Raw genomic sequence first — 24,879 nt, forward strand, 5'->3', positions numbered from 1 at the left:
CGAGAGAGGGGTCTTTTCCTTTCCCGCCGTGTGAGAGAAGGACTAAGCCGCCGTGTTTTGTTGAATGGCTGAAGGAGAGCAGCAAGTTTGGGCTCCTTGGACCTTGCTGAAGGTGTCCAGCACCGGCCTCCAGCGTCCGGGCTGTGGTTTGGGGAAGAGCGCCTGGCGTCTCTGGGTATTTCGTGTTATCGGCTCAGGCAATCAGGGCTGGAGGGCTGCTGTAGATGTGGTGCTGCCCTCCAGTGGATTAGTGGATGACATAGTGATGTGCATCTTGTTGTAGTCAAAGCACTACGGCGAGTGCCAGCATGCTTGTTTTAACCAGGAACCGAGCAGCATCAGGACCCTATTCCATATAGAGCCTATTTAAATGGTAAGATTTCACATTTTCATGTCACATTATTCTTCTTATTTCCATTTGGATTTGTTGAGGGGATTTATTATTATTTTTGGCAGCTACTTTTGGCTTTTTTTTGTTTTGTTTGTGTGTATGTGCCTGACATTTTGCAATTTATATCACTTAAGTTGTTAAGTGACAGCTTGACACGATTTGATAATGAAAGGATGTTGAGTTTGATTGCATTGTCTGACAGTCTCTCGTACGTTTTTTTGCAAAGCAAAGACTTTTATAAATGTTTTACAAATTGAAATGGTTATTTTAATTATAAAACAATATTTAAAGAAACAATTTTATTTCATATTCTTCAAATAACGATTTATCTTTGCAATTATGGTAATGTTAAAAGACACTAGCAGCAAATAAATGTTGTGATATTTAAACAAATACAAAATATTTATAATTATCCATTGCTTTTTATTAATATAATTATACTATTTATATAGAGAAGTTTTAGAAATCATTGTGTATTATTAATATCTCATTGAGAATTAATCTCATTCTGCCTACATATTTTTTTAAAACCGGTCTATAAATACATTTTTATTCCAAAGAGATTTTATAATTGTAAAATCAATTTATCTATTTTTTTATTATAATGAATTTAAATTGTTCATTTAATTTATTTGCCATTTTAAAATTAGTCCTTTTTAAAATAAGAATTTGTCTTGTTGAATCAGTAGATATTATTTGTATTGAATGTTCCTAATAGCATTACATTTGTTCAATTATATATATTTCTCTTTTTTTACAGATAGTGAGAATGACTTTAAATATAGTATCTTAACATAGTTGTTGATCTTTTCTGCCTGCGTTTGGGTTTGTCGTCATTGTAGCGGGTGTTTGCAGGCTGTCGGTCAGCGGCGGCCGAACTCGTTTACTTAAGAAATTGCACGTGTGACAGAGGGGGGCCGTGGGAGCGTGGCGGCCCGGATGAATAGAGGGAGGGGAGGCAATTAGCTGCCACGTTGCCGTGGCTCTTTTACTTGTCAGGCTGGCTTTTGTGTGAGTCTTGTAGAGGACATTCCCAGGGTTTTGTTTTGGCATTTAGGGCCAAAGGACAGCAGCCGAAAAGCGGCGAGGAGAGAGGGAGGGAAAATTTAAGCGCTGAAAAAACAGCATGTGCACTTCCTCAGTTTCGTAAAAATGGAGGGAAAAATGTTCTTTTAATTGTGGAAGAAAAAGAGGATTGTACATAAAAAAATTATTAAAGTAATGTCAGCTGTTTTTTTAGAGTTTTGACAATGCATTTTTACATTTTTAAATGGTTAAAAATAGTGGTGTGTTTTTGGCTATAAAAATTGCATTTAAAAAATAAAAAAACGAGTGAAAAATAACATGGAATTTGATCAGATGTTTTTATTTAGTTATTAGTAAGTGTTCCGTCTTCCATTTCCTTATGTCATTTCCTTGTTTTTTTGTGAAGAATGGTTTGTTTGTGAATTCATTTGAGGGGAAAAAAATATTTTCTAACAATTATTTAAAGACAGCAAAGTAAAATAAAAAAACAGAAACGAATAAGAGAATTTGTGGATGCATTAAAGGCCTTTGTAGATTTGTCAGAGCAAGGCCACGAAGAGTTAAATGTAGGATCTTCTTTATCCCCCTTAAAACAGAAGTAGAGAATAAAACAATAGAAACAAGACCCCACATTGATGTCACGTCCATGTCAAAACGCAGACAAATACCTTTCTCCCCTTTTCCTCCGTCCTCCCCCGGATGGTGGGCTTAGAGAGGGGACTGTCAGAATCACACAACTAAGTGACTGCTTGCCACACTTTGCTGATCTTGCCCTCCCTTTGTGGATGTTGTTTTCTCTTGTCTTTTCTCTCGCTCTCTCTCTTTCTGTCTCCTTCCCTTGCCTTGCTCGCTTTACCTTGTTGTAGCCCAGGCTTTTCAAGCTGCTAGTTCGTCTTTGGGCATCCTGGAGGCACTGCAGAACCCACACAAACACACACACACACACACACACATACACACACACATACACACACACAAACTTGGACAGACACATGCACAACAGTAATAAGCCTTTTTTCCTAGTGTTTTTTCATGTTTCTTTTGCTTGTGGGAAGACATCTCTGCAGCTCTGATAACTATCAAGTGAGATTTCTCTTCATCTTTTAAAAAACAAAAAACGTATATATCTTTGAGCTGGACCGACTGACCGCTGAAGGAAAACCTCACGGAGAAGGAGAGATGAGTGATTATTATCTGCTGACGGAGGACAGGCCTTGCCGGACGTCCTAAGACGCAGATCTCCCTGTGATCCGCAAGAAAAAAAGCAAAGAAAAATAAAAGCCCTGCGAACAATGGCGTGCACGTGAACTTCAGTGTGTGCGACCCTTTGGTGAGGGACACACACATGCGCCCGCTCAAACACAATAGCAGTTTTGGGAAAGAAGCTAAGGTTGAAAAAGAACAAGACGACAGGGAAGAAAGGAGAAAAAGCCTTATTCGTTGGCGGGAGTGAGAGGTGGAGGACAGGGGAGGGCTCATGTACGCGAGAGAAGGCCTTTCACTGGGGCTGGAGGACAGGGGAGGAAAGACTGGCTCTCTGGCCTCTGGGCTGTCTCTCCTACAGCAGGTTGGCTGCTGGCAATCTATTTGTCTTAATGCCTGGGTAAGTGCTCAGCGCTATTACACACTCCTGTGGCCTTTTTAAAATCTTCTTTCTGCTTTTGTTAGACTGAGTATGGATGCACTGTCATTTTATCTGAGATCTGTGTGTGTGTGTGCGTGTTTCATAAGGAAGAACTTGGAGATAGATTGATGATATTGTATTTGAAGATGTGTATGATGTACCTAGTTGAGGGTTTGGAAAGGAAGGGAAGTAATAAGGTATGCATTATATGAATATTGCATTAGTGTTCTGGTGTTTAATTGTAGTCTGTTGGAAATTTTAAATTTGCATGTAAGAAAATTAGTTCTGTTGTAATTAAAATTTTCTTTATTGTGTTAAATTGACAGAAAATTGTCATTTGCTTCCATGTAAATGTAATAAATTGATTAAAATGCATAAATAGTAATTTGTTAAATAATACTTTTTTATGCAAACATTTTTATGCTGTTTTCAATTTCATTAGAAGCAATGTAATTTTTTTTCTTTTCTTTTTTAACCACTTGAGACATTTGATTTGTGATTTTCTGTATCATATTTGTTTTTAGGAAGTAGAAAATTGGCACAATGTTCCTAAGTATTGAGAACAGAGGAGGGAAGTTGCTATTTATATTTTTATAGATGTTGTAGCGAGTCATTTGTTGTGTGTGTGTGTGTGTGTGTGTGAGAGAGAGAGAGAGAGAGTGGTGGGTGGATGAGGGTTGTTATAGTGACGGTGACATCATCATAGTTCCACATTCTTTTGAAGTTCTTCTGTCTCATTTCGAGCGTTCTTTTTCAAACAGCACACATTTGGCTGCATCTATTTCTTGCTCATTTGAACATTCTCATACATAAACAAGCGTGGATGTTTTCTGCATTGTGTCCACTATGTTTGGATGCGAGCCATTGGCACGTACACTTCTCGAGTTCAAGTCCTTGGCTGCTTTTTTTTGCTTGCTCTGGAATTTCGCAGGCCTGAGAGCCCCTCTATCCATCATGAGGATGTCACACCCCCTGCGTCCCCCCCCCCCCCCCCCCCCACTACAGCTCATTAGAGCCCACAAGCTCCAGTGACAACTCATCATATCATGCCGTAAAGCGGAGTGAGGCACTCGGGCCCTCAGGGGCCACAAGGTCGCCACCTTCACATTTTGTCTTTAAATTGCTCTGCAAGGTGCCACCAAGCGGAAATGCAGCGCCAACAGCTTTTTCCTGCTGCTGTCCGGTCCTCTGTCTTTCTCTTTCTCCTTGTATCTCTTCCACAGGCGTACCCAAATATCCCTTATTTCCCATTAGTCTTATCGACTCAGCTGATGTAAGATTTACTTTATATCAGGGGTTTCATACAGTTTTAAATTGTACATTTTAAATGATGGAATTATGATTATTATGATTTCGTTTTTTTTTTTATATGACTAGGTTCTGCCCTTAAATATTTTTTTAAATGATTATGCAGTATTTTATTTTCTTGCTTTGTTTGCAAGGCTTGCCCTTTAAAGTGGCCTATATGAGATGGGCACTATATATATATAAAAAAAAAATGTATATATATATTTATGATTCAATTACATTTTTTACAAGAATTATTGAAAAAGATAAAAAAAAGTGTTGCTTAAAAGGTGAGAACCCTGAGATAGTATTTCTCTTAAGTAACCATGTGTATTTTGTGAGTTTAAAAAGTTTTGTGATCTTAATCACAAAAAACCTAAAAAACTGTCTGAAGACGTATCTAAAGATGTCATAAGGGGTGTGTGTGCATACACTTTACTTTGTGAACGAGACAGGAAAAGAGAGTGAAGGACAGGATTTGATAGGCGCTGCATCAAAATGAGTGTGACATGCTCTTCTAAGACAAACAGGGCTCTCCATTAAAACAGGCCAGGCTTTTGTAAGACCACCACTAGGGGTCACGACCCTAAGCAGAAACTGTCAATCTCATTGGTTTGGAGGGGGCTACGTATGTCTACAGATTTACTACTCACACACACTCAATGGGTATGCTGACAGATTTGTTGACACATATTTTATTTTATTTATTTACCTCGTCCAAAGACATCTACAAACTGTGATTACAAATTTGCTTATTTTTTCAGGAAATAACCACATCTAGAGATCTAGGTTTATTATTATTATTTACCTGGTTATGTGAATTAGTCCTTTAGCCTTTTTTCTTCTATCTATTCATAATGGTTGTGGTGGGAGGTATTGGCAAACGATTAAACAGGAAGTAGCCTGCTTTCTTTGCACATAATAGGGAAAAAAGACGCCCACATATTTTCTTTGTGTTCCTTGTGTGGGTTTATTGTGTGTCTCGCTGGACCTCCGTGTGTCAGTCTCCAAACTCAATGAGTTGTTTTAGAAGTAGGGTTTTAAAGAACGCGTATTCTGCGATTGTTAGCGTCCGGCAGTATGCGGTTGTCCGCGGGTATGCACAGGCGCGTACGTAGGTGGTCTTCCTCACTCCCCTGAGTTGCTAGAGACAATTAGCCATGTCTGGAGGAACAGGGTAAAGCCATCATACAATAGCAATGGGGTCAATAGAGCCAGATTTATTGTGAAGCTTTTCTTAAGACTGAAAACTTAATGGACTTGAATAGCACTCAGAAGGGGAATTGTTTGAAGAATGTGTTTTTGTATGCTGATGATCCATTGTGCCATGTTATTTTTGTCCTGCTGTGTGTCTTGTCCAGAAGGCATCATGGGAAAAAAAAGAAAGAAAAACCTACCAGAAAAGTGCTTGCATGTTTTAAAATGAGACCTGAACACAAGTCCACTTTTTTATTATTAGTCATTTAGCAGTCGCATTTCTCCCAGTGAGAATAGTACAAGCTAAAGTAATTTCCATTTCCAGCTATTCCGGTCTACCTCTTTTATTCTCAGGGTTTTGCTGATCTGTTCAGGTAGAGAAGCGGGCAGAGACGCCACTGTAGCGAGCCGCGATAGCGTGCTGCGCTCCCCAGAAGCCAGTTAAACGGGATGCCCAGCTATTATTCGTGGGGCTGTGTGGCATTTGAAAGGAGTTCTGTTAGGCCCAGTGACTGTGATGTAAATCATTTGGCTTGTCTCTGGGTGAATGTGGCCGCAGTGGACTGCCATTTGGAGCTGTCCCTCAATGGAGAGGCTCCGGACAAAAGAACTCATTTAAATGGCTACTAAAGCCTTTCAGCGCGGAGAGAATTGACAACATTCTTTCACATCATTACTGAGGGGGAGGTTATGGGGTAGCTTGCGGTGGAGGGGTGTGCGGCATCGTTCCCTTAATGGCAAACTCGTCAGCTGTTTGGCAACTGTCATCATCCCCGTCTGTTTCTCTTATGACAGGTCTTTCTTTTCGTTTTTTAAAATTAGTTTTTATATGTTATCTCTCGTTGTTTTTCTGTGTGGCCGCGCGCTTTCCTTTTCCCATTTTTCTTTCTGTCTCCACGCAGTTTTCTTCTCTCAGGGGCCCTGAAAACGTCCCCAGAGCCCCTTTTCTTTCCCCAAGCAGCTCTGTTCAGTTCATTAATCTTTCATTGGGAATATGGCAGAGCGGAACGCCCCCAATGCTGAAAGTGGCCTCTCTGTGCCTCTTTCTCCCAGTTTAGAGGCCCTAGATGGACACTTCAACTCAGACTTGGGCCCTGGTGTCCTTCCCGTTTTGAAAGCTCAGATATTTTAGTCCTGACAAAAGGATGGCTTGCCTCTGCTTTTATAAAACATGTCCTGATGATCAGCGCCATTGTTTTTTTAACAACAACTCGAGTGCTGGATTTAAATTTGGAACGTTTTAAATAAAGACACTGGCCCCTACGTGCCCTCTCGAGTCGGCTGCAGGACACGCACAGCTGTCAATCAGACACGCAGACGCCTCAGAGCGGGCATGTATGCGAACAACTCGGGGTGCTAGATGTTTTCCTGTCAGTCGGCTCGGTTTGCGTCGATTTATACAGTGTCTAGCGGGAGCAAATCCCTTTCCACGTGTGGCCCGTCAAATCTACAGCACGGCAGTAATCTGGTTAGGTCGCGTGCACTGGGAATACACTAATGCCAGGCTATGCCTCAGCACCCCTCTGCTCGGCTGTAATCTTGGGTAATTGAAAATGGGGCCTGTGCCACTTAAGAACACAAAGAGCAGATTACATAGCTAAAACCAATTTGACCAAAATGCAGAAATGGATTTTCTCTCATCCCCTCTCACCCCTCCTCTCCTATCTTTTATAATGCAAACCTTTTCCAAAACCAGACCCTGAAGGAAGAGGAAGGGGTGGGAGTTTGAGATGTGGGAAACCCAGAGAAAAGGAGGGAGAGTGTGCTTAGATTGGCTGTCATTTGGTATATTACGTGGTTTCTGCGAGTGCTTTTGGGGTCAGAGACGCTTCTTTTATGTATCCAATGACTGTTTGAATCAATATCCTGCACCTCAGAAACTGTTTTTAATTACAAACCACACTGTTCTGAGAATTGGCTTGCGGATTGTGATGGACGCATAGTCGAATTAGAGGCGCTGGTGTGTTTCTGCCCCAACCCAAACATGTATTAACGGCTTCTTCTTCTTCTTTTTCTTCCCCTCCCCCATCCCTCTCTTTTTCTTGCCAGTCTAATAAGGTCCCTGTGGTACAGCACCCTCACCATGTGCACCCGCTCACACCTCTGATCACCTACAGCAATGAGCACTTCACGCCTGGGAACCCCCCTCCACATCTACAGGGAGACGTGGACCCCAAAACAGGTACATGAGCATGCACGTTTTCCTTTACATTCATGAATTTTAGAACAGGCAGGACGAAACCCAAGGCTAACCTTCAGGCCTGGTTAACTAACGGCGTTGTCCCGGTTGCACTGTATGATCTCGCCGATTGCTTAGTCTGTACTGCTGCATTCACAGCTACCTGGTAAGATGCATCAGAGCGTTTTGGAGGCGTCGTGGCACCGGGCCAAGGTTGCGCCCCTCCTTTTGTGTGCATGTTGAGATGAAGCTGTTGACCTGGGTCAGTTAAGCCTGTGGAGCCACTTGACTTTTGGGAGATGTAGTCAGGGACCTCTGTTATTTGACTGCGGGATCCCGAAGCAACTCTCGTTCTGATTCTGAGAAACAAAATTTCATTTCCCCCTCTTTTGATGACATATAAATCAGACAATTGGGGAGTCTTGATTTCCCAACCAGGATGGAAACTGTGTGAGCAGGAGGTTTACCAGGAAACTCGATTTGAAGGCTTATGTTGTATCTGTCAGGATCCTCATCTCACAACAAAACGATTTCTGTTCAGGTGTGATATAATGTCATTTGGTGGTATGTTTCGAAATCAGATTATCAAACAGAAAGGCATTTTGCTGCTCTGCAACACTATACAGTCAAGCAGCTGCTCTTCAAAGCTGTCAACAACCTGCATGTTGATTTTTAGAGGGCTTTTTCTGCTCTCGTAACAGACCTCATCACTAAGGGCCTCTTTAAGGACTCAGAGACTGTTTAATGTGCTGCTTAATGGCTCACTTAATTGAGTTTAGGGTTTAATTAATTAACAAATTGTATTAAGACCGCAGCATACAGTGCCTGTGCTGTGGAGGCATTGTTTTCCTCCTCCTGCACAGCTACCATTAGCCACTAGTATTGAGCAGAATATTTAATTTTTTAATTTTATAAAACCAGATTTAGTAGATTTTGAAAAAAGACAGCATCAAGTAGACTAGGTGGAAGTATATTAAGTCAGCTAGCTTGCTAACGTATGTTATTGTAAACCAGGTGACTGTTTTTGTGGTCTCTTTTTTTTGTTTAGGAATTGTTTTAAACCTTCTACCCATCATGTGTGATGTTGATAATATAGTTAATTGGCCGTTAAACTCCAAAACCAATATTGAGACTGTTTCCGCACTTGAACAGACATCCGCTGCTAATATGTCATTCTCTCTTAACACGTGCCACAGTGTTTGCGTTGTTGACTTGTGAACCTCAATTATCGCCCGTTGTTAATCCTCTGATTCGATAGACAAATGTGACAGGGCTCTGTATTTTTTCTCCTCTCCCCCGTGTGCCATACAACATCGTGGCTGCCTCCACAAGCTTTGATCAGAACGTGTTATTTAGAGCTGTGCATGTGAGCTCAACCTCCTCCCTCTCCCACCTCCCTCTGATGTTGACTTTGTTCAATTGTGTATCTCACAAAGGATAAATTTAACACTTAAACTTCATCAGGGAATTTCTATGTCAGGACAAGAGCAGAAACATTTTCACACAGTTCACACACACACACATGGACTCTCTCTCTCTCTCTCTCTCTCTCTCTCTCTCTCTCTCTCTCTCTCTCTCTCTCACACACACACAATCACTCTTCATTCTTTTCTTTGCATTTTTTATATTTCTCTTGCAGGAATCCCAAGGCCTCCACATCCTTCAGATATATCCCCCTACTACCCCCTGTCACCTGGCACTGTAGGCCAGATTCCCCATCCGCTAGGATGGTTAGTACCACAGTAAGCAGCCCAATTTTATTCTTCTTCTCTTTGTTTTGTGCCGTTATAAAATAATGTACGGTGGGGTACAAATGCCTTAATAAATGCCTTTTAATATATATCGGATCTTTCTTAAATACAACGATAAAAAAAATATATATATATATGTAGGTATGTTTTTAATATGTATTTGTAATATATATTAAAAATGTAAATCTTAAAAATAAAAAATATTGAATTATGTTATCAGTTTTTTATCTTTATTTCTTGGCTTAAATTCAATTTTGAATCGCAGATCCCAGATTTTTATTGTGAACTTTGACTTTTGGCTTCTCTTTAAATATGACATAAACCTTTTTTTAAGCTTTGTTCAAATATATTGCATTTTTTCATCATGTATTTTATATTTTTCAGACCTCTTGTATACTTTGCCATGTGCTTCTGGGTATTTAATAAGCAGTTTGAAACTTTGGCCATCTTACAGTGCAAAAGCTAACTCATAACCTCTGTACAGTTTATACATTCTAGAAGGGCACCGCTGGGGCCCACAGCAATGCACTCATGGCTTTCTTCATCCCCTAAACTCTAAATTGCCTCTTTGTGGCAAATGCTATTTTGCATGTCTCTGTATTGTCCAATTAGAGTAATGAACTGTGATTGCCAGTATTTTACCCACAATTCCACACGGGGGCTCTCCCCTGGTAACTCTTGTCAACACTTGTTAATATGACAAAAGGCTACAAATTAAGCTCTGTTAATTTAATGTTTTCTCACCGCGATCTAAATACCGAGAGAGGCCCCAAGCGCAGCCACGGCCCTTTGATTCTCTGCACTTTATTTTGGTATAAATTTACATTCATTATTGTTTGTCTTTGGATGTGTAGACCTCAATTAGCGTGATGGCTCCATTAAAGGGGCCGGTGCTTCGTCTTTAATTAGCACAACAAAACACCTAGTTTCAGCTCAGGGAGAGGGGCCTCCATCGACACCAAGAGCGGGGTTATGAAATTTAATTAGCCATTCCTATCAGATTTGTGGCATTCAAATTGTTCAGAGTTTGCTTCCCTTTGATCTGCGCTCTGCAATCCCCTAGATTTTTGTTCTGATCAAATGAGAATAAAGCCGCCTGCATAGAGAGTGCTTTTTTCTCTTTTTTTCATCCCTTCCTTTACCTCTCTTTCTTTCTTCTTTTCCTAGGCAAGGTCAACCAGTTTACCCAATCACGACGGGAGGTTTCAGACACCCCTACCCAACTGCCCTCACTGTCAATGCGTCCATGTCAAGGTGAGTTGAGCCTTGGGACGACCGACTCGCTGAGAATGCAAGCGTGATCTGTGAGCGTGTCAAACCCTCACAAACTTCTCCCTTAAGGAGAGACAGCTCTTGTCTCAGTGTTCAAAAAGAAGACAGTCCCATGCGATCCGCTACGTATTAAAATATTAATTGTTGTTATCATTTTATAATGAGACCCCTGAAGAACGTTTACCCCGACTGAATGGCAGAGAACGAGAGGCCTGTCAATGTCTTCACGTCATAAGTAGAAGAGTCTCTTCTAAAAGTAAAAGTGCTGCAGATTTCATGGGGCTGTCGTTGGACTCTGAGCGAGAGCTTTGTGTGCCCCTTTGGGGTCTGGTTTAAGTGGCAATTTGGCCGCAAATGTCCCCAGGAGAGCAGTAATGGTTGAATGTGTGGGGGGATTGTGGGAAATGTGTGTGAGCGTATGTTTGTTTTAACTGTCATAGCGATTGCTCCCTTGTGACTGTTACTCATCTGTTATGTGAGAAGTGGGAGGTGTTTGCTTTAGATGACAAATCTCTGTTTGCTTTCTTGCTTTTATGTCATTCAAACACAAACGTGAGATCCAACCGCTTTATATGGTGGTCACCTTCTTCTGCATTTACTCAGCCTTTCCCCCTAATCTGAAGCATATGATACTCTTTTCACAATGATGATGAATGTGAAGATGATGATGATGATGGTGGTGGCGAGACTAGCCAGAGAGGCACAGAGACACATCTGGTTTATAGTTTCGAGAAATGGAGACCAACTCAAGCCCCAGTCTGTGTCTCCAGACAGGGACAAACTCCTGTTTAATTGCAGTGTGATTGGAAAAGCAGCTCTGGAGGCCTGGTGAGCTTAGACCATAGGATGTTGATTGATAAATGTGAGCAGGGAAGCAAGAGAAGGAGGGAGAAACAGGGAAAGGGTTTGTGTACCCTTAAACACTGGCCTGGGTTTAAGCATGAAAAGCCTTGGAGAAGGTACTCACAGAATTGTCCTGTTCCATATTTCTGTTCAGCACATCAGGATATTTAACATACACAAACATTGGGCCTCATTCATGAAATATGAGGAGATTTATTTTTTTTGGGAGAATTTTTCGCAAAACAATGCTGATGTGGAACAAGGCATTGATGCAGTGCATTTACGTAGTACAGTAAATGTACATTTTTAGTTTACACAGTATATTTATAGTCGATTCATGAAATGTGAACATTTCGTCAAAACAAGCAGAATGAATTTTCATGTAAATCTATTTTACGTGAGTGTTTTAACGAAACATTTACATTCATTCTGTTTTGCCTGAGTGAACGAGGCCCTATCTCTCACTTGCATCTAGTATATTGTCATCATCCTCACACAGTTTAAAGTGGTCAGGCCAAACATAATAGCTCTGAAACACAATATTTAGCTCCGCAGTGATGATCTGAGTGCATTGGCAGCTGCTCTGCTTATGAGCACAGGGTCTTTGCAGCTGGTCCTGACTCTTAAAGGTCCATTTTTATTAACAGCTGGCTTTGAAACCGAGGCCTCATACATTTGACACCAACAGCTTTCACTCTTGTGTGTGTTTTGAGTTCTCGGCTCCATAGAGAAGACGTCTGTACCCTGCCGAAGGCCTGGAATGAGCCTATTCTGCCTGCTCCGCTGTCAGGCGCCTGTGCAGGTCTGCAGCCTCTGCTCAGACACTGGACCTTCGCTTAAGTGACAGCTGATTCTGTTCTAATGAGGCCTTTATATTGTGATCATCCTATTTCCAGTGCAGGCTAATTGAATCTTCTGAATGGGGGCTAGGGGGATTGGTGATGTGCTGGGGAAGAGCTAATGCGTTTTGATAATCTGTAATTGAATTAGCATAGATTAATAAGTGGTGGTCTTGTGTCTCTGCGGAGGGAAGGTGCTTTAGCATGTTTGTGTCAAAATCGGTGGCGTCTGCTGTCACCAGCCTCCTGCGCGAAAATAATGAGCACCAGGAAAAGGTTTCATTAATTGTGTTTATGGTTTTCCTATGAATAAAGAGGGCAAGAGAGCGAGCGGGAAATCTTGCTTTGTCGTCTTTCTCTGTCAGTGGACAGCGACTCCAGAAGGCCTCGGGATTAAGAGAAGCCCATATGTTTCTCTCTGGTGCCTGTCTTCGGCTTAGAGAGATTCTGATGGCCCTATCTGCTGCCATTTATTATGCAGTTAGCACACATGGCTTCATGTAGCGATCTGCTTTTCACCCAGGTAACGCTTCAGCCATCTAAAAAATACATTTCAGAGCACGAACGGCGCAGGCTCGGATCCGGCAAATGAGCTACATTGTTTTGATAATGGGGTTGGAGTCGTACAGGTGTGTCGGCCGTCCCTGGTGACGGGGAGGAAGTGTAGGCCTCTCGGCCCCTGCCCGTGCCTGCCCTTTGATATGTTCCTCCATCCGCACCTCAGCTCCAATCCCTTCTTTTTCCGCCGAGGAATAGAAAGAGAATGACAGACAGAGCGCACCGGCGGGGTCATTATACATTAAACAGGCGCCGAGGCCATCGCTCCGATTGGCAATTAAATGGCACTCACTGACACTCGGCTGGTGTGGAAGAAGATTGAGACATTGGACCCTGCAGGGGCCCTTCTCTGCACACCTCTGTCTCGCTCTTCCCTCAGCAGGGCTAAATTGGTGGCAGACTCTGCTGCGTGCTGATGAGCCGAATGATGCCCTGCGCTTCAAAGGGATGGCCGTCATGTTTAAACCATAACCTGGGCCTCGCTATGGCAACAGCGGCACTGGTGGGGGCGGTGCTGATGGGACAGTCAGGAAGAAAAAGGAGGGAAAAATTGGACGACGGAACAGAGGAAATTTTAACAAGTATGCAAGGACAGAAAGAGAAAGAAAAAGGTGGGGGCTAATGATCATGGCACTGCAGCCACAACGCCGGTCCCCACTCAGTAGGAGCGGGCGGGCGGCCTGGATGACATGGCACAAACACACATGTGTCAGGGATAAAGGAAAGAGAGAATAGGAGAAGAGAGATTGGGGGGAAACACAGTCCCCAGAGAGAACCTTCAACAGAAACTAGTTGTTCCTTGTGAGTTTACGCTCATCATTATATTCTGGCTCCAAGCCATATAGCCACACTCAAGCAGATAATGAGCTGTTTGAAAAAAAGAATTATTCCTTCTCTTTTTTTTTTCATCATCCTCCATTCTTTCTCTCAGATTTGTGTACGGCCCCACACACACACACACACACACAGACACGGGCACAGATATGTTTATTTGTATGCTCAGGAATTTGTTCTGCTTTCCTACAGATCTTTACACAATGCCTGGGGATGATATTGTAGATAAGTCCTTCAATCAGGCAGGGGGACTTTTTTGTGTTTAATGCAAGAAATTAATCAATTAGTAAATAAATGAAGAAAATGACCAACCTAAATGCTCTCGAAAAATATTGATTTAAAAGCAGGTTTTTTTTTTTACCTCGTTTACTTTATTCATACATGGCTATGGAATGTGATTAATCAGAACTCATTAGAAGGGTGGGAGGGGGGGGGGGTCACAATATTTAATATTTTATCAAAATGTAGTCTTTTCTACACCTCTGAAATGACTTGTTTTGTTGACGTAACTAAGGCTGAAATGACTCCTATTTTCCACTTTTTTTATGATCCAAAAAAATCACTCCCTGCTATTTTGTTTGAGCTTGCAATGCATCACTTTTCGAAATAACGTTTAAAATAACAGAACAAACGTTTCTGAATTTTGTTTCATGTCGCAAGAGTTCTAAATCTTGAATTTGTCACTTCCCTTCTCCCACATAACAGATGTACTGTATAAGGTGTTGCTTTAGCCCATATTCAGTGCTTTACTCTGTGAATGTGTGTATCCATCCATCATTTCACCCGTGTCCACTCTGACGATTTACACAGTCTTCTCTCCTCCAGGTTCCCACATCACATGGTGCCACCCCACCACAGTTTGCACGCCACAGGAATCCCCCACCCAGCCATCGTCACACCCAACGTCAAGCAGGAGTCCTCTCACAGTGACATCGGATCCCTCAACAGCTCGTAAGTTCACTTTACGCTTTTCCATTCTCTATTTATTAATCAAGTTGGTATGCGTACGCTAACATCTCATCCCTCCCATTCGCAGGAAACATCAGGATGCGAAAAAGGAGGAGGAAAAAAAGAAGCAGCCACACATAAAGAAACCTCTGAACGCGTTCATGCTTTACATGAAGGAAATGAGAGCCAAAGTGGTGGCGGAGTGCACACTGAAAGAGAGCGCAGCCATCAACCAGATCCTAGGCCGAAGGGTGAGCGTCACACACACAGCAAGGCCAAAGCATTATGCGCAATGGCAGCAGACTGTCTCAACTACTAAGACCACAGATTGCAGTGTTGTCGGTGGTGGAAAAAACACTGCTTATTCACTTTTCTATTTCTGTATAATTGTAATCTTGCTCAATGTTGCTATAGTAAAAGTACAACACCATGGGAAGGGGAAATTTTAAGCGCGGTGGTTGGACCGCTCATGGAAACACTTCCGTGTTGTTTGAGCCTAAAATATCAGTGGTCTCTTTCTCTGAGTGTGATGGCTGCAGTTTTGATGGATGTGTGTGTGTGTTTCTCTATGTGCAGTGGCACGCTCTGTCTCGAGAGGAGCAGGCCAAATACTACGAGTTAGCCAGGAAAGAACGACAGCTTCACATGCAGCTGTACCCCGGCTGGTCGGCACGAGACAACTATGTAAGTTTTTAAGTTTTCAACAAGTAACAATGTTTATTCCTTCCCCAGGGCCCACACAGCAGTTTAAATCCATCTAGATGTGTATTTTATAAATCATATGACAAACATCCAACAGCCTCTGGAGGAAACTATAGCACTCACCACTCACAAAAAGAGCTTTAACTTGGGTAGTTGGCTTGTCTTATCTGGCTTAAGCTGGTTTAGTTGCTCAAAACCATTTTAAGACCAGCAAAACAGACCAGCTTAGCCTAGCTGGAAGTATTTAGATTTATTTTAGATCTATTTGCTGTACATGTGCTTTTCCTCAGTAAGTCAGATCTGTTTTTTTTCCCCGTGTACTGTGCGATTTTCCTCTGCTTTCATTAGTATTCCACTGGTTCACCTAAAAAGAGAAAGGCGAGCTGAGATCAGAGTAATTAAATAACCACAGGGCCTAAACGCCTCGCAGCTTTGATGAAAGAGGACATCTCTCTCCGCCGCCAGAAATAGGGAACGAGCGCACCGTTTACTGTTTCGCCGGATTTTCGCGCCTGACAAACGGCCCCGCCGCCCAGCCTGTCATCTCCCCTTGGAGTCTGACCGTGTATCTCGACTCTCCTAGTCAAAGTTCCTCAACCGGAGCCAAAAGAATCATTCCGCCTGGGCCTGACTTCAGCCTCAACGAAATCCGTGGTCATGGACTCGTCCGGCAGAAACATAGCTCGTTTTCGAGGACAAACGCAACGAAAGTTCTCTCGCTCTGCTCTTCCCCTCCAGTAAACTGATTCGCTCAAAGAAACCTCAAGAGAAACCAATCGTTTCACAATGAAAGGAAAACTAAGCAGCAGCGAGACAACAAGGAATAAACAAAAGGAGAGAAATAGGACGAGGGGAAAGAAAGGGAAAGTTCTGTTCTGTCCTGCAGTGGCAGTTCAAACCTTCAGGCTCTTACATGAATAAATAAATCAGTGAAAACATTGGCCTCTCTTGTTCATTTCATGTCTCGGTCTTTTCTGCAATATAATAACTAAGGTTCCTGTCTATTTCTCTTTTTCTGGCGGGTAACTATCAGGGGAAAAAGAAGAAGAGAAAAAGGGAAAAGCAGGCAGGAGAGGGCAATGGTAAGTGAGCTGCAATTATCTCTCATATTAAAGCAGACCCATCATCTGTCACAAGTGTGACATCTCAAAGATGAAAGTCCAGCCTTTTTTTGTCTTATCTCTTTTTTTTTTGTGCCTGCCTCATTTTGTATATAGCTATGCTACCCAATGCAATATTTACACGATAGACTGCTTGTTATCCCCCTCCCCTCCCCTTGCCCCATGTTGAGCATTAATAACATTGAATATGCATGACCCCCCCCCCCCCCCCCACATCCCCTCTCACCAGCTGCCCAGCCCCCCTCCAGCATTTATCGTACTATGATATGTATGTTTTGAGAGTGTGAGTTGATCACCCTTGTGACCGATTGCCAGCCTCCGAATGTGCCGCCCATGCTTGTGCTTATGTGGTAACTTTGGGCTGTGCCTGCTGCATGCTTTTTTGTATATATGTGTTTATATAGTGATAATAGAAGAAAATTCTTTCAATTAAGGAGGTTTGCTGATTACATTGATTTGATTCACTTTACCGTTCTTCTTTATGATGCTGATTATTGTGAGATATTGTCCAGGAAGAATGTATTTGCGGTCTCTCTCCATCATGGACACCTTTTGAAGGCCTCTGTATCTTGTTCTTTTTTTTTTCCAGAACACAGAGAATATTTTCCAAACCCTTGCCTTTCACTCCCTCCGATTACAGGTGCTAATGTCATTTTGAGTCTTAAATTACTAACTTGCTTTTTCCCTCTTTTTTTTTGGTTCTTTATGTATTTATTTATTTGTGCTTGTGCAGTATATAAACAATTTAATGATCTTTCTTTAATGAATAATGCTACATGTTCATATTTGCTTTATATATATTTTATTTGCTAAGCTCAGTAATTCTCTTGAAGAATACATTGCTTTACTTTATTTTGCTCCTTTTCAGTTGTTTCCTTTGCTCCATTTTTCATTATACACATAATTTTATCAAAAGATGCTTCTATGTTAAAAGTCATGTATTATTATGTTAAAAATAAAATAACGGAGATTTGGTAAACTCTACGCATGCAGCTGCAGTATGTTTATAGGAAAGACCTCTTATGCTAAGAATAACCAGAGATGTTGTTATCAGGGTAAACCTCCTTAATCTACTGGCTTCAGTAGCTGCCCCTGCGCCGCCTCAGCATGAGTGCTGGTTCTGCCCTGTCTCCTCTTGATCCGCCCCGCTTACGGCCTGCCTTCACCCTCCCCAAACACTCGTCTACCCATGTCCTTTACTCTGGTGCTCAGTTGGACTGTTCGAGGTGGATGAACGTGGGCCAGGCCTGTTTATGAAGCAGCTTTGTAGTGTTTCCCTGGCTTAAACTAATGCTCCACCTCCCTCCTATAGCTCCTCCCTGCTACTGCTGCCTCAACAACCTGTCCCTATCACCTCCTCTAGTCTAGATCAGACCGATTACATATGGCAGACATGTATCCATATCTGCTGCATCCCGCCCTGCTTACCTTTTAACAAACGAGCATTTATTCATAAAGAGCCTTGGTTATGAAAGGCATGCATTGTGTGCTGATTTGATTTCTGCCATTCATTTACTTTCATATTTGTTTCTCAGTTTGATTTTTAACTTTTTAACTATTTGTATGACTAACAAAATATGGTCAAATATGTCTGTAAATGCATTACTGCACTATTTAAATGTATCTGTAGGAGAAATAGTAGTGCAAAGACTTTCATTGGATTCAATTTATCTCTCTTTCCGCTCTGTTTTCTGATTTCATCTCTCCTCTGCACTGGCTTCCTCTTCCCTTCTTCGTCACGTCAGATCTGAGCGCCCCAAAGAAGTGTCGCGCACGCTTCGGGCTCGACCAGCAGAATAACTGGTGTGGCCCATGCAGGTGTGTATCTGGTGTGGCAGCAGGTGTGCTAGAGCAGGTGACAGCTGGGGAACTCTCTCGTTGGTACCTCCTCCCACTTTTCTGGCTCTCTCAACCTCGCATTCTCTCCACGCCACTTCCTCTGCCAATCAGCTTCTGCAAATCTGGGAGATGGGGTTTGTTTTTCTCCTCTAGGTGGGGTGAAATGGCTGTTTGTGTGTTTATTTTTTTTGTGTGAGTGTGTGAAAAAGTAGTTAAAATAGTACTTCTTTTTTAAATTGAAAAGAGGCGGGGTTAAATAAAAAAGGCGGGGTTTATTTCCCTCTGTTGAGGGGTGTGGCCAGGGGGTTGAGATGGGCTGGTCATGGTAAGTTTTTGGGAAGGCACGGTACCAATGTCCACAGCTGAATCATTTGCTCTAGCTCCATGCCTTTTGTGTCCAATGACATGTGCTTTTTTTTTTTTCTTTCTTTCTTTGTTGTGTTCTTCTATGAATAACAGATGCAAATACCCCTAAGAAGTGTCGTGCCTTGTTCGGGCTTGACCAGCTGGGTTTATGGTGCAAACCCTGCAGGTATATTCCCAGCCCCACTCTTGGGGAGAACGTCTAAAATACGATGATGATGATGATGATTTTAAGATGACCAAAAAAAAAATCATCTTTTCTTCTCTCGACACTTTTTCCATGGATTATGCTTTCCTACTTCAATCTCCGAGGCCTTGTTTCAGTTTATATGTTTGCAAAGACTTCTTTCTTACTTGTTTCCGTCCTTTTATGACTTTAGAATCACTTCAGATGAACTGAAACCCTTGGGCAGAAAATGACGAAACAAAAATAATTACAAAGGCATTGTGGTTAAAATTTCAAGTCAAGCAAAAACTTTTTTTATTTCAAGTATTTTTATATCAGTATACTTAAATATTGCAGGTTTTTCTGCCCAAGGAACTAATCTGCTGTTTTGTACTGTTCTGCCCAGTCACTTCTATTAGAACTGTGTGATGTAGCCACTTGTTTTGTGGAGGGCAGGGTTGGGGTGATGCCATCTCATCCCCCCTCTCTCTTTTTTTCTTCCCCTTCTTCTTCTTCTTCTTCCTTCTCCACTCCTCTCTTATAACCCCTTATTCAGTCCCAACCTCTTGTCTTTCTGTTCTAATACAAGCAGTCTTTGAATTGGGAATATGTGGATGGTAGGTATTTGTTTCTGCTAAGTAATACCCTTTTCTGTGTCATGCTTGTGCACTCTTTCCTTTTCACCCTTTCCTCATCGTGGACATCAGACGTGCTGTTGTGATACTCCACTGTCCGTTTTCTACTTGTCCTCCATAATCCTTTCTAGTTTAGAAATCCACCTGATTCTCCAAAATCCACTCTCTCTAGTCCAGGTTTGGTGAAAATCTTTCTGGCAAAATATATTGTGTATAAAACAAAATACAATTGCTTTAATGCAGTTAGAGGTTTAGGTAGAGTTAAATGTTGTCAGACACGCTGAGTGACGACAATAATTGGTATTACTTTTGTAGACTGTGGATTGTCTTTGATTTGATTCGCTCATGTCAGTTTTGTCATAGGAAAAAGAAAATAAACGCTGGTGTTCTTCATACTTTTCAGTTGAAACCACACAATATTTTTTTCCATTTTCAAACTATCCTGCTAGCCAGTAACTGTTTTATTGCAGTTGATGGGATGGTATTTTTTGAGGGGTAGTGCCGCTCATCAGCACTGCTTGTTATTCAGAGGAATAGCCTGTGCATTTTTGGGCTGTGCTGAGAGAAACGCTGGTAATTGCGTCTTGATTTAGGGAGCTGGAAGGTTAAAAGACCCCACTCAGCTCTGTTTCCTGAAAGATGCATCTGGAGAAATTCCCTCAGAGACCTATAAATCAATAAGGAACACAGGGAGATACTTAGAATCAATATGGCTCTTAAAAAATGGATATTAGCTTATTTGCTGCTGTTTGACAGGCAGTTAGCGCATTGACAGACCTGAAACGTTCATAAATTCACGGCCGGCCTCCATGCAGAAGACATTCTGTAGCTGTACGGTACAGTAGAGTAGCAGACGAATCAAACAAACACATCTCTGTCTCTATTCACCCATCTTCGACCCTGAAGTGCCATGTCTCTGTATAATGTCTGTTCTGTGCAGACCCCTCTACCGTACACCAAGTGGGTTTAAGTGGCCGTGACAAGATTTCCGCCCCAAAATCGCACCCTTTTTGTCATTTTTCTTCATCATAGTGTGTATCTACCTCCCTGACTGTCTCTCTCAGTGTCTTTTTTCGCACTTTCGTCTGAAACCAACACGCATAAGAGCAGGCAGGGGTATGACTTGAGAAACAATCCTTACCTGGCTGTTATTTTCATGACGAAACCACTAAGATGGTTAATTGAACCCGATTCTCCCGCAACTCTCTGGCTCCCCCTGTCTTTGATTTAAATCCCTTTTATTTGACTCTTTCTTTTCTCTTTTGGAGTTAGCCTCGGCTGCATCACTGAGCTCGCCCTTTAGGCAGGATAAAGAGAGTTTTTGGGGAGGAAGGGGGGAGGGTTGGTCAGGTCAGGTAGGGCAAGGTACACTGAGGTTTTCCCGCTCTCTCCGTTCCTCTCGCTTTCTCTCACCCTATCACTTCTCGTCTCTCTCTCTCTCTCTCTCTCTCTCTCTCTCTACCCCTACCTCACGGCGCGCTGGCTTGGCGCTGGTGAGATGTGGCTGGCTGGAATGGCTGGCCGTAGGCGTAGCAGACGAGAGAGGGTCCTGACCCGAGCAGAAATGCAAACATGGCACCACGACCTCTGTGCAGAGCGCTCACACACATGTCTTAGGGGCAAGCTGAGAGTAGCGCTTTCTCTCTAACCTCTTACCCCACCATCTGAACTTCCCCTGAAGGAATGCAAGGAAAAAGACAGGAAAAAAGAAGGGAGAAAGAGGAGTGTAATAATTCAAGCTGATGTGTAAACCGGATGGATCCCCTCGCGGTTTGCGAAACCGGGGTGGAGTTCTTTTGTTTGGAGTTGCGTTGCGCCGCCGAAGGAAAACAAAGAGAGATGTAGGCCTCACCTCTTTCATCATCCTCATTCGGTCTGTTCATCTTCCTCTCGTCCTCCCACTGTCCTGTCCTCTCTGCATGTAATCGTGTGACACCATGTGAGAGCGAGACTGCTAATCTCGTCCAGCTCTAGCGTCCATTTTCATGCAAAGTCCGCCAAAAGTTGCTAATGAGATCAGAATGGGTGTCCCGACTTTAAGATATGTGCATTTAAATGGACGTTAGGGCTCTGTGTGATTCACTCTGTTGTTCGGACCAAGAGATTCAACATGTCCCCCCCTTTTCTTTTTTAGGAGAAAAAAGAAGTGCATTCGCTACATTCAAGGTGAAGGCAGCTGTGCCAGTCCTCCTTCTTCGGACGGAAGCTTACTAGAGTCCCCCCCATCCTCCCCCTCCATGGTTTCTCCCTCCCCGTCCTCGAAAGAGTCCAAACCACAGACTGAACAAATGCAACCTCTCTCACTGACTATGAAACCGCCCCCCCTGCTTTCGTCGTCCCAACACCAACACCTCTCCATGGCTCCGCCTCCACCCTTAGCTCTGTTGGACAACTCCAGGGCGGGCAAAACATCCGGCTCGGCACACAACGGCTCCTTGGACCCCTCAGATGTGCCGTCGTCCCGACCCACAGGCTCCGCCTCCTCCAGGCCCACATTGGTCTGTCATTCCCACTCTCTGCTGCCCAGCTCCACCCCGACGCAACCCCTTTCACTCGTAACTAAGTCAATAGACTAGCTTCGTTGTTTTTTTAAACTGGCTTCCTCTGTTTGTCCGTCAGTCTTCTGTCTTTTTTCATTCTGTGTTCTGATTCTCTTGTTTTTTCTGTGCGATATGGCTTTGAAAATTTTGTTAATTCTTTATCAAAGTTCATTGGTCAATATTTGACCTGTCATTATCTAAAAAATTAAATGATTATGATTAAATATTGATAATTAAATACACTAAGTTGTAGAGTATAGCTTTGTGAATCTGCCAAATTTTTATGATTTTTTTGGATTTTGTTTTTCGTTTTTGCTTGTTTTTCAGCTGTACAACAGAAAAGTGCATAATTGTTATGTAGTTTTACATAGACATGTTTAAAGACAGATATACAAAGTAGGCGAGGATTCGGTGAGCCCTTTTCTCAAAGAATTGGTTCTCCTTCATTATTTGTATTAAATACGAGCTTGTGAACCAATCATTTTACAGCTGTCCAAAACTCAGAGGGCACGAGGACTGTGGAGACACCTCTCCGCCTGAGGAACAACTTTAATTGTGATGTTACTTGTTCTTGTTTAAATGTACAGAAATTTGGGGGGGTTACTGTGTTAATATGCATTGTTCCATTGCGTTGTCTGTTTTATCCTTCTTTTTTTTGTCGTTGTTTACCAGGGGGAGGGAGGTTGACTCGGGTTGGGGTGGGTGGACTCGATTGGTGGGGTGGGACGGGGGGTGGGGGGGTTTGGGATATTCAATACAAACTGTCACAATGCTAGGACCAGTAGTATTTATTGCTTTAGAGATTGCTTGTTGTATCTTGTATGTTGTCCCTTTTTGAAATCTTTTCGTTTTCTTAATACATTGTATAAATATTCTTTTTCTTAACGTAAGCAACTTATATATATATATAAATGATCCATTTTTACAAGGAGGTTTTGAAGTTTCAAATGTTTTATTGTTTTAACATGAATTTATTATTTTATTTTTTATTTTATTTTATTTTGTTTTGTTGAAAACCAGGATTCCACCTAAACTACAGTGTAGATTCTCAAAAAAAACAACTAAAAAAGCAAAAATGCAAAAAAGCAAAAAAAACAACAACGAACAGATGTATGCACAACTTAATTTCTAGAAACATATCTATAAGCCATTTTACAATAGGTGAAAAGGAAACTTGAAACGGGGACGGTGGGTTCCATGTCTTCAATAGTCGAATTTCGTCTCAAGCCCTTCTTTTCTATTGCACATTCTCATCTCCGCCTAACTGTAGAATCGTGTACAGATTTTTTCCCGTGCCAAAATTTGTGATAATTTCCTCTCCACCTCTTATGACGCTGTAGGTTCTTTCGTTGTCCAATGTTTGTTTGTTTCTTTTCTTTTTCAACCATAATTTGCTGTGACGTTACATAGATTGCTATGTATGTAGTATAAATGTTGCTATAACAAATGTGTTTGGTAGCAGATTGTCAAATAATAAAATTTAAACTTAAAAGACGGACGTCATACTGTATAAACCCTCAAGGGCCAAATTATGTATATTAGGAGGTTCATAAAAAACTATTAAATACTACAAAAAAACACAAACTGCCACTTTTAAGTACACTACTACATATAGGTAGATAGAAAAAATAGGCATGTTGATGTTGCAAGAAGCTGTAAAAAAGCTACAAGAGAATCATTCATTCGGTGCCATTGTAGTTGACATGACGCAACTGTAACCCGTCGATTACTTCTCTGGTTTATTAAGATGCTAATGATGAATAGTTTGAATGTTTCCTTAACGGCTGTGATGTTCCTGTTCTCTTTTATGCTCTTATATTTTTATTTTGGTTTGTTTTTATTTAATTTTTTTTTTCCTTTTTTTTTTTTCTCCGTTTTTTCCATTATTTGAAATGGTTCCCAAAAACCATGTTTTTGTAATGAATAAATGTTAATGCTGTACAGTCTCTGTAGCATGCAGTTCTGTATTAATAAAAATGAGTTAGTATGTGAACTTGCCTTCTGTCGTCTTCTGCCTTTCATTTAGATAAATGAAGCTGTAATGACCATAACCATGGAATATGTTTTTTTATTAACAGCACTATAATACAAGTCAGAATTTGACTGAATTATGCATTCGGATTTATTTATTTATTTTTGGGACACCTTCCAACCAATCCTGGTTCTATAAGAAATTGCATTGGACACAATCTGGTTTCTCAAGAGGCGTTATCTAAATGAAGGTTGCAAACTCGGAGTCTGATAAGAATTACAGACAGCAGTAATGATGATTAATGCTAATGAAACAACCTGACGTTAGAAGATTGTGTCAGTCCACCATAACTCCCATCACACACTGCTGTTTGCAGCTGGTTTCATTCAGAGTAGAGTTCAGCTGAAAGCCTCATGCCAGGATCTGATATTTTAACTAGGCCGAGTAAATCATTCAGTCATTTGTTTGTGGCTTTAGAAGTAATCAGAACTGTTTTTTGTTTTTTTCCAAAAGGTAAACATTTCTTTATTAGACATTTTGATTATTCAGTTAACATAAAGACCTCATAAGGAATGTTCTTGCGCATTATTTTTTCTGATATGGCGAATCAAAAAAGACTTTTCAGTTATTACACTAGTAGACCGAGATATTCTGAATGCCATACGTTTTACAATTGAACAAACAAGCGTGAACTATGACACAACATCCAGGCCTTGCTGCCTTAGACATTGTGATTTCTCGGATCCAGCGATGCCTAGAAGAGTTGTGTATGTCTTGATAAGTGTCAATTAG

The 24,879-nt window shown here is 41.8% G+C and overlaps 1 protein-coding gene across 22 annotated transcripts in view; it reads left to right on the forward strand.

Annotated features, from left to right (window-relative positions):
• tcf7l2 (transcription factor 7 like 2) overlaps positions 1-24,100 on the forward strand; it is an 84,784-nt gene extending 60,684 nt beyond the window's left edge. For 2 of the 22 annotated variants that reach the window (XM_079596211.1, XM_079596198.1), the window contains 10 exons: positions 7,575-7,707; positions 9,344-9,446; positions 10,623-10,709; positions 14,627-14,752; positions 14,838-15,000; positions 15,326-15,433; positions 16,470-16,533; positions 17,162-17,212; positions 18,318-18,390; positions 21,710-24,100. In XM_079596211.1, the coding sequence (XP_079452337.1) occupies positions 7,575-7,707; positions 9,344-9,446; positions 10,623-10,709; positions 14,627-14,752; positions 14,838-15,000; positions 15,326-15,433; positions 16,470-16,533; positions 17,162-17,212; positions 18,318-18,390; positions 21,710-22,151 (1,350 nt within the window). In that variant the 3' untranslated portion in view covers positions 22,152-24,100. Of the gene's footprint in view, positions 1-7,574; positions 7,708-9,343; positions 9,447-10,622; positions 10,710-14,611; positions 14,753-14,837; positions 15,001-15,325; positions 15,434-16,469; positions 16,534-17,161; positions 17,213-18,317; positions 18,391-18,870; positions 18,944-21,709 lie in introns of all 22 variants that reach the window. The other 20 variants (XM_079596194.1, XM_079596215.1, XM_079596212.1 and 17 more) reach the window with 14 other exon arrangements.
• The last annotated feature ends 779 nt before the right edge of the window (positions 24,101-24,879 follow it).

This window comes from Phoxinus phoxinus (genome assembly GCF_949152265.1).
Source record: "Phoxinus phoxinus genome assembly, chromosome: 21".
Taxonomy (NCBI): Eukaryota; Metazoa; Chordata; class Actinopteri; order Cypriniformes; family Leuciscidae; genus Phoxinus; species Phoxinus phoxinus.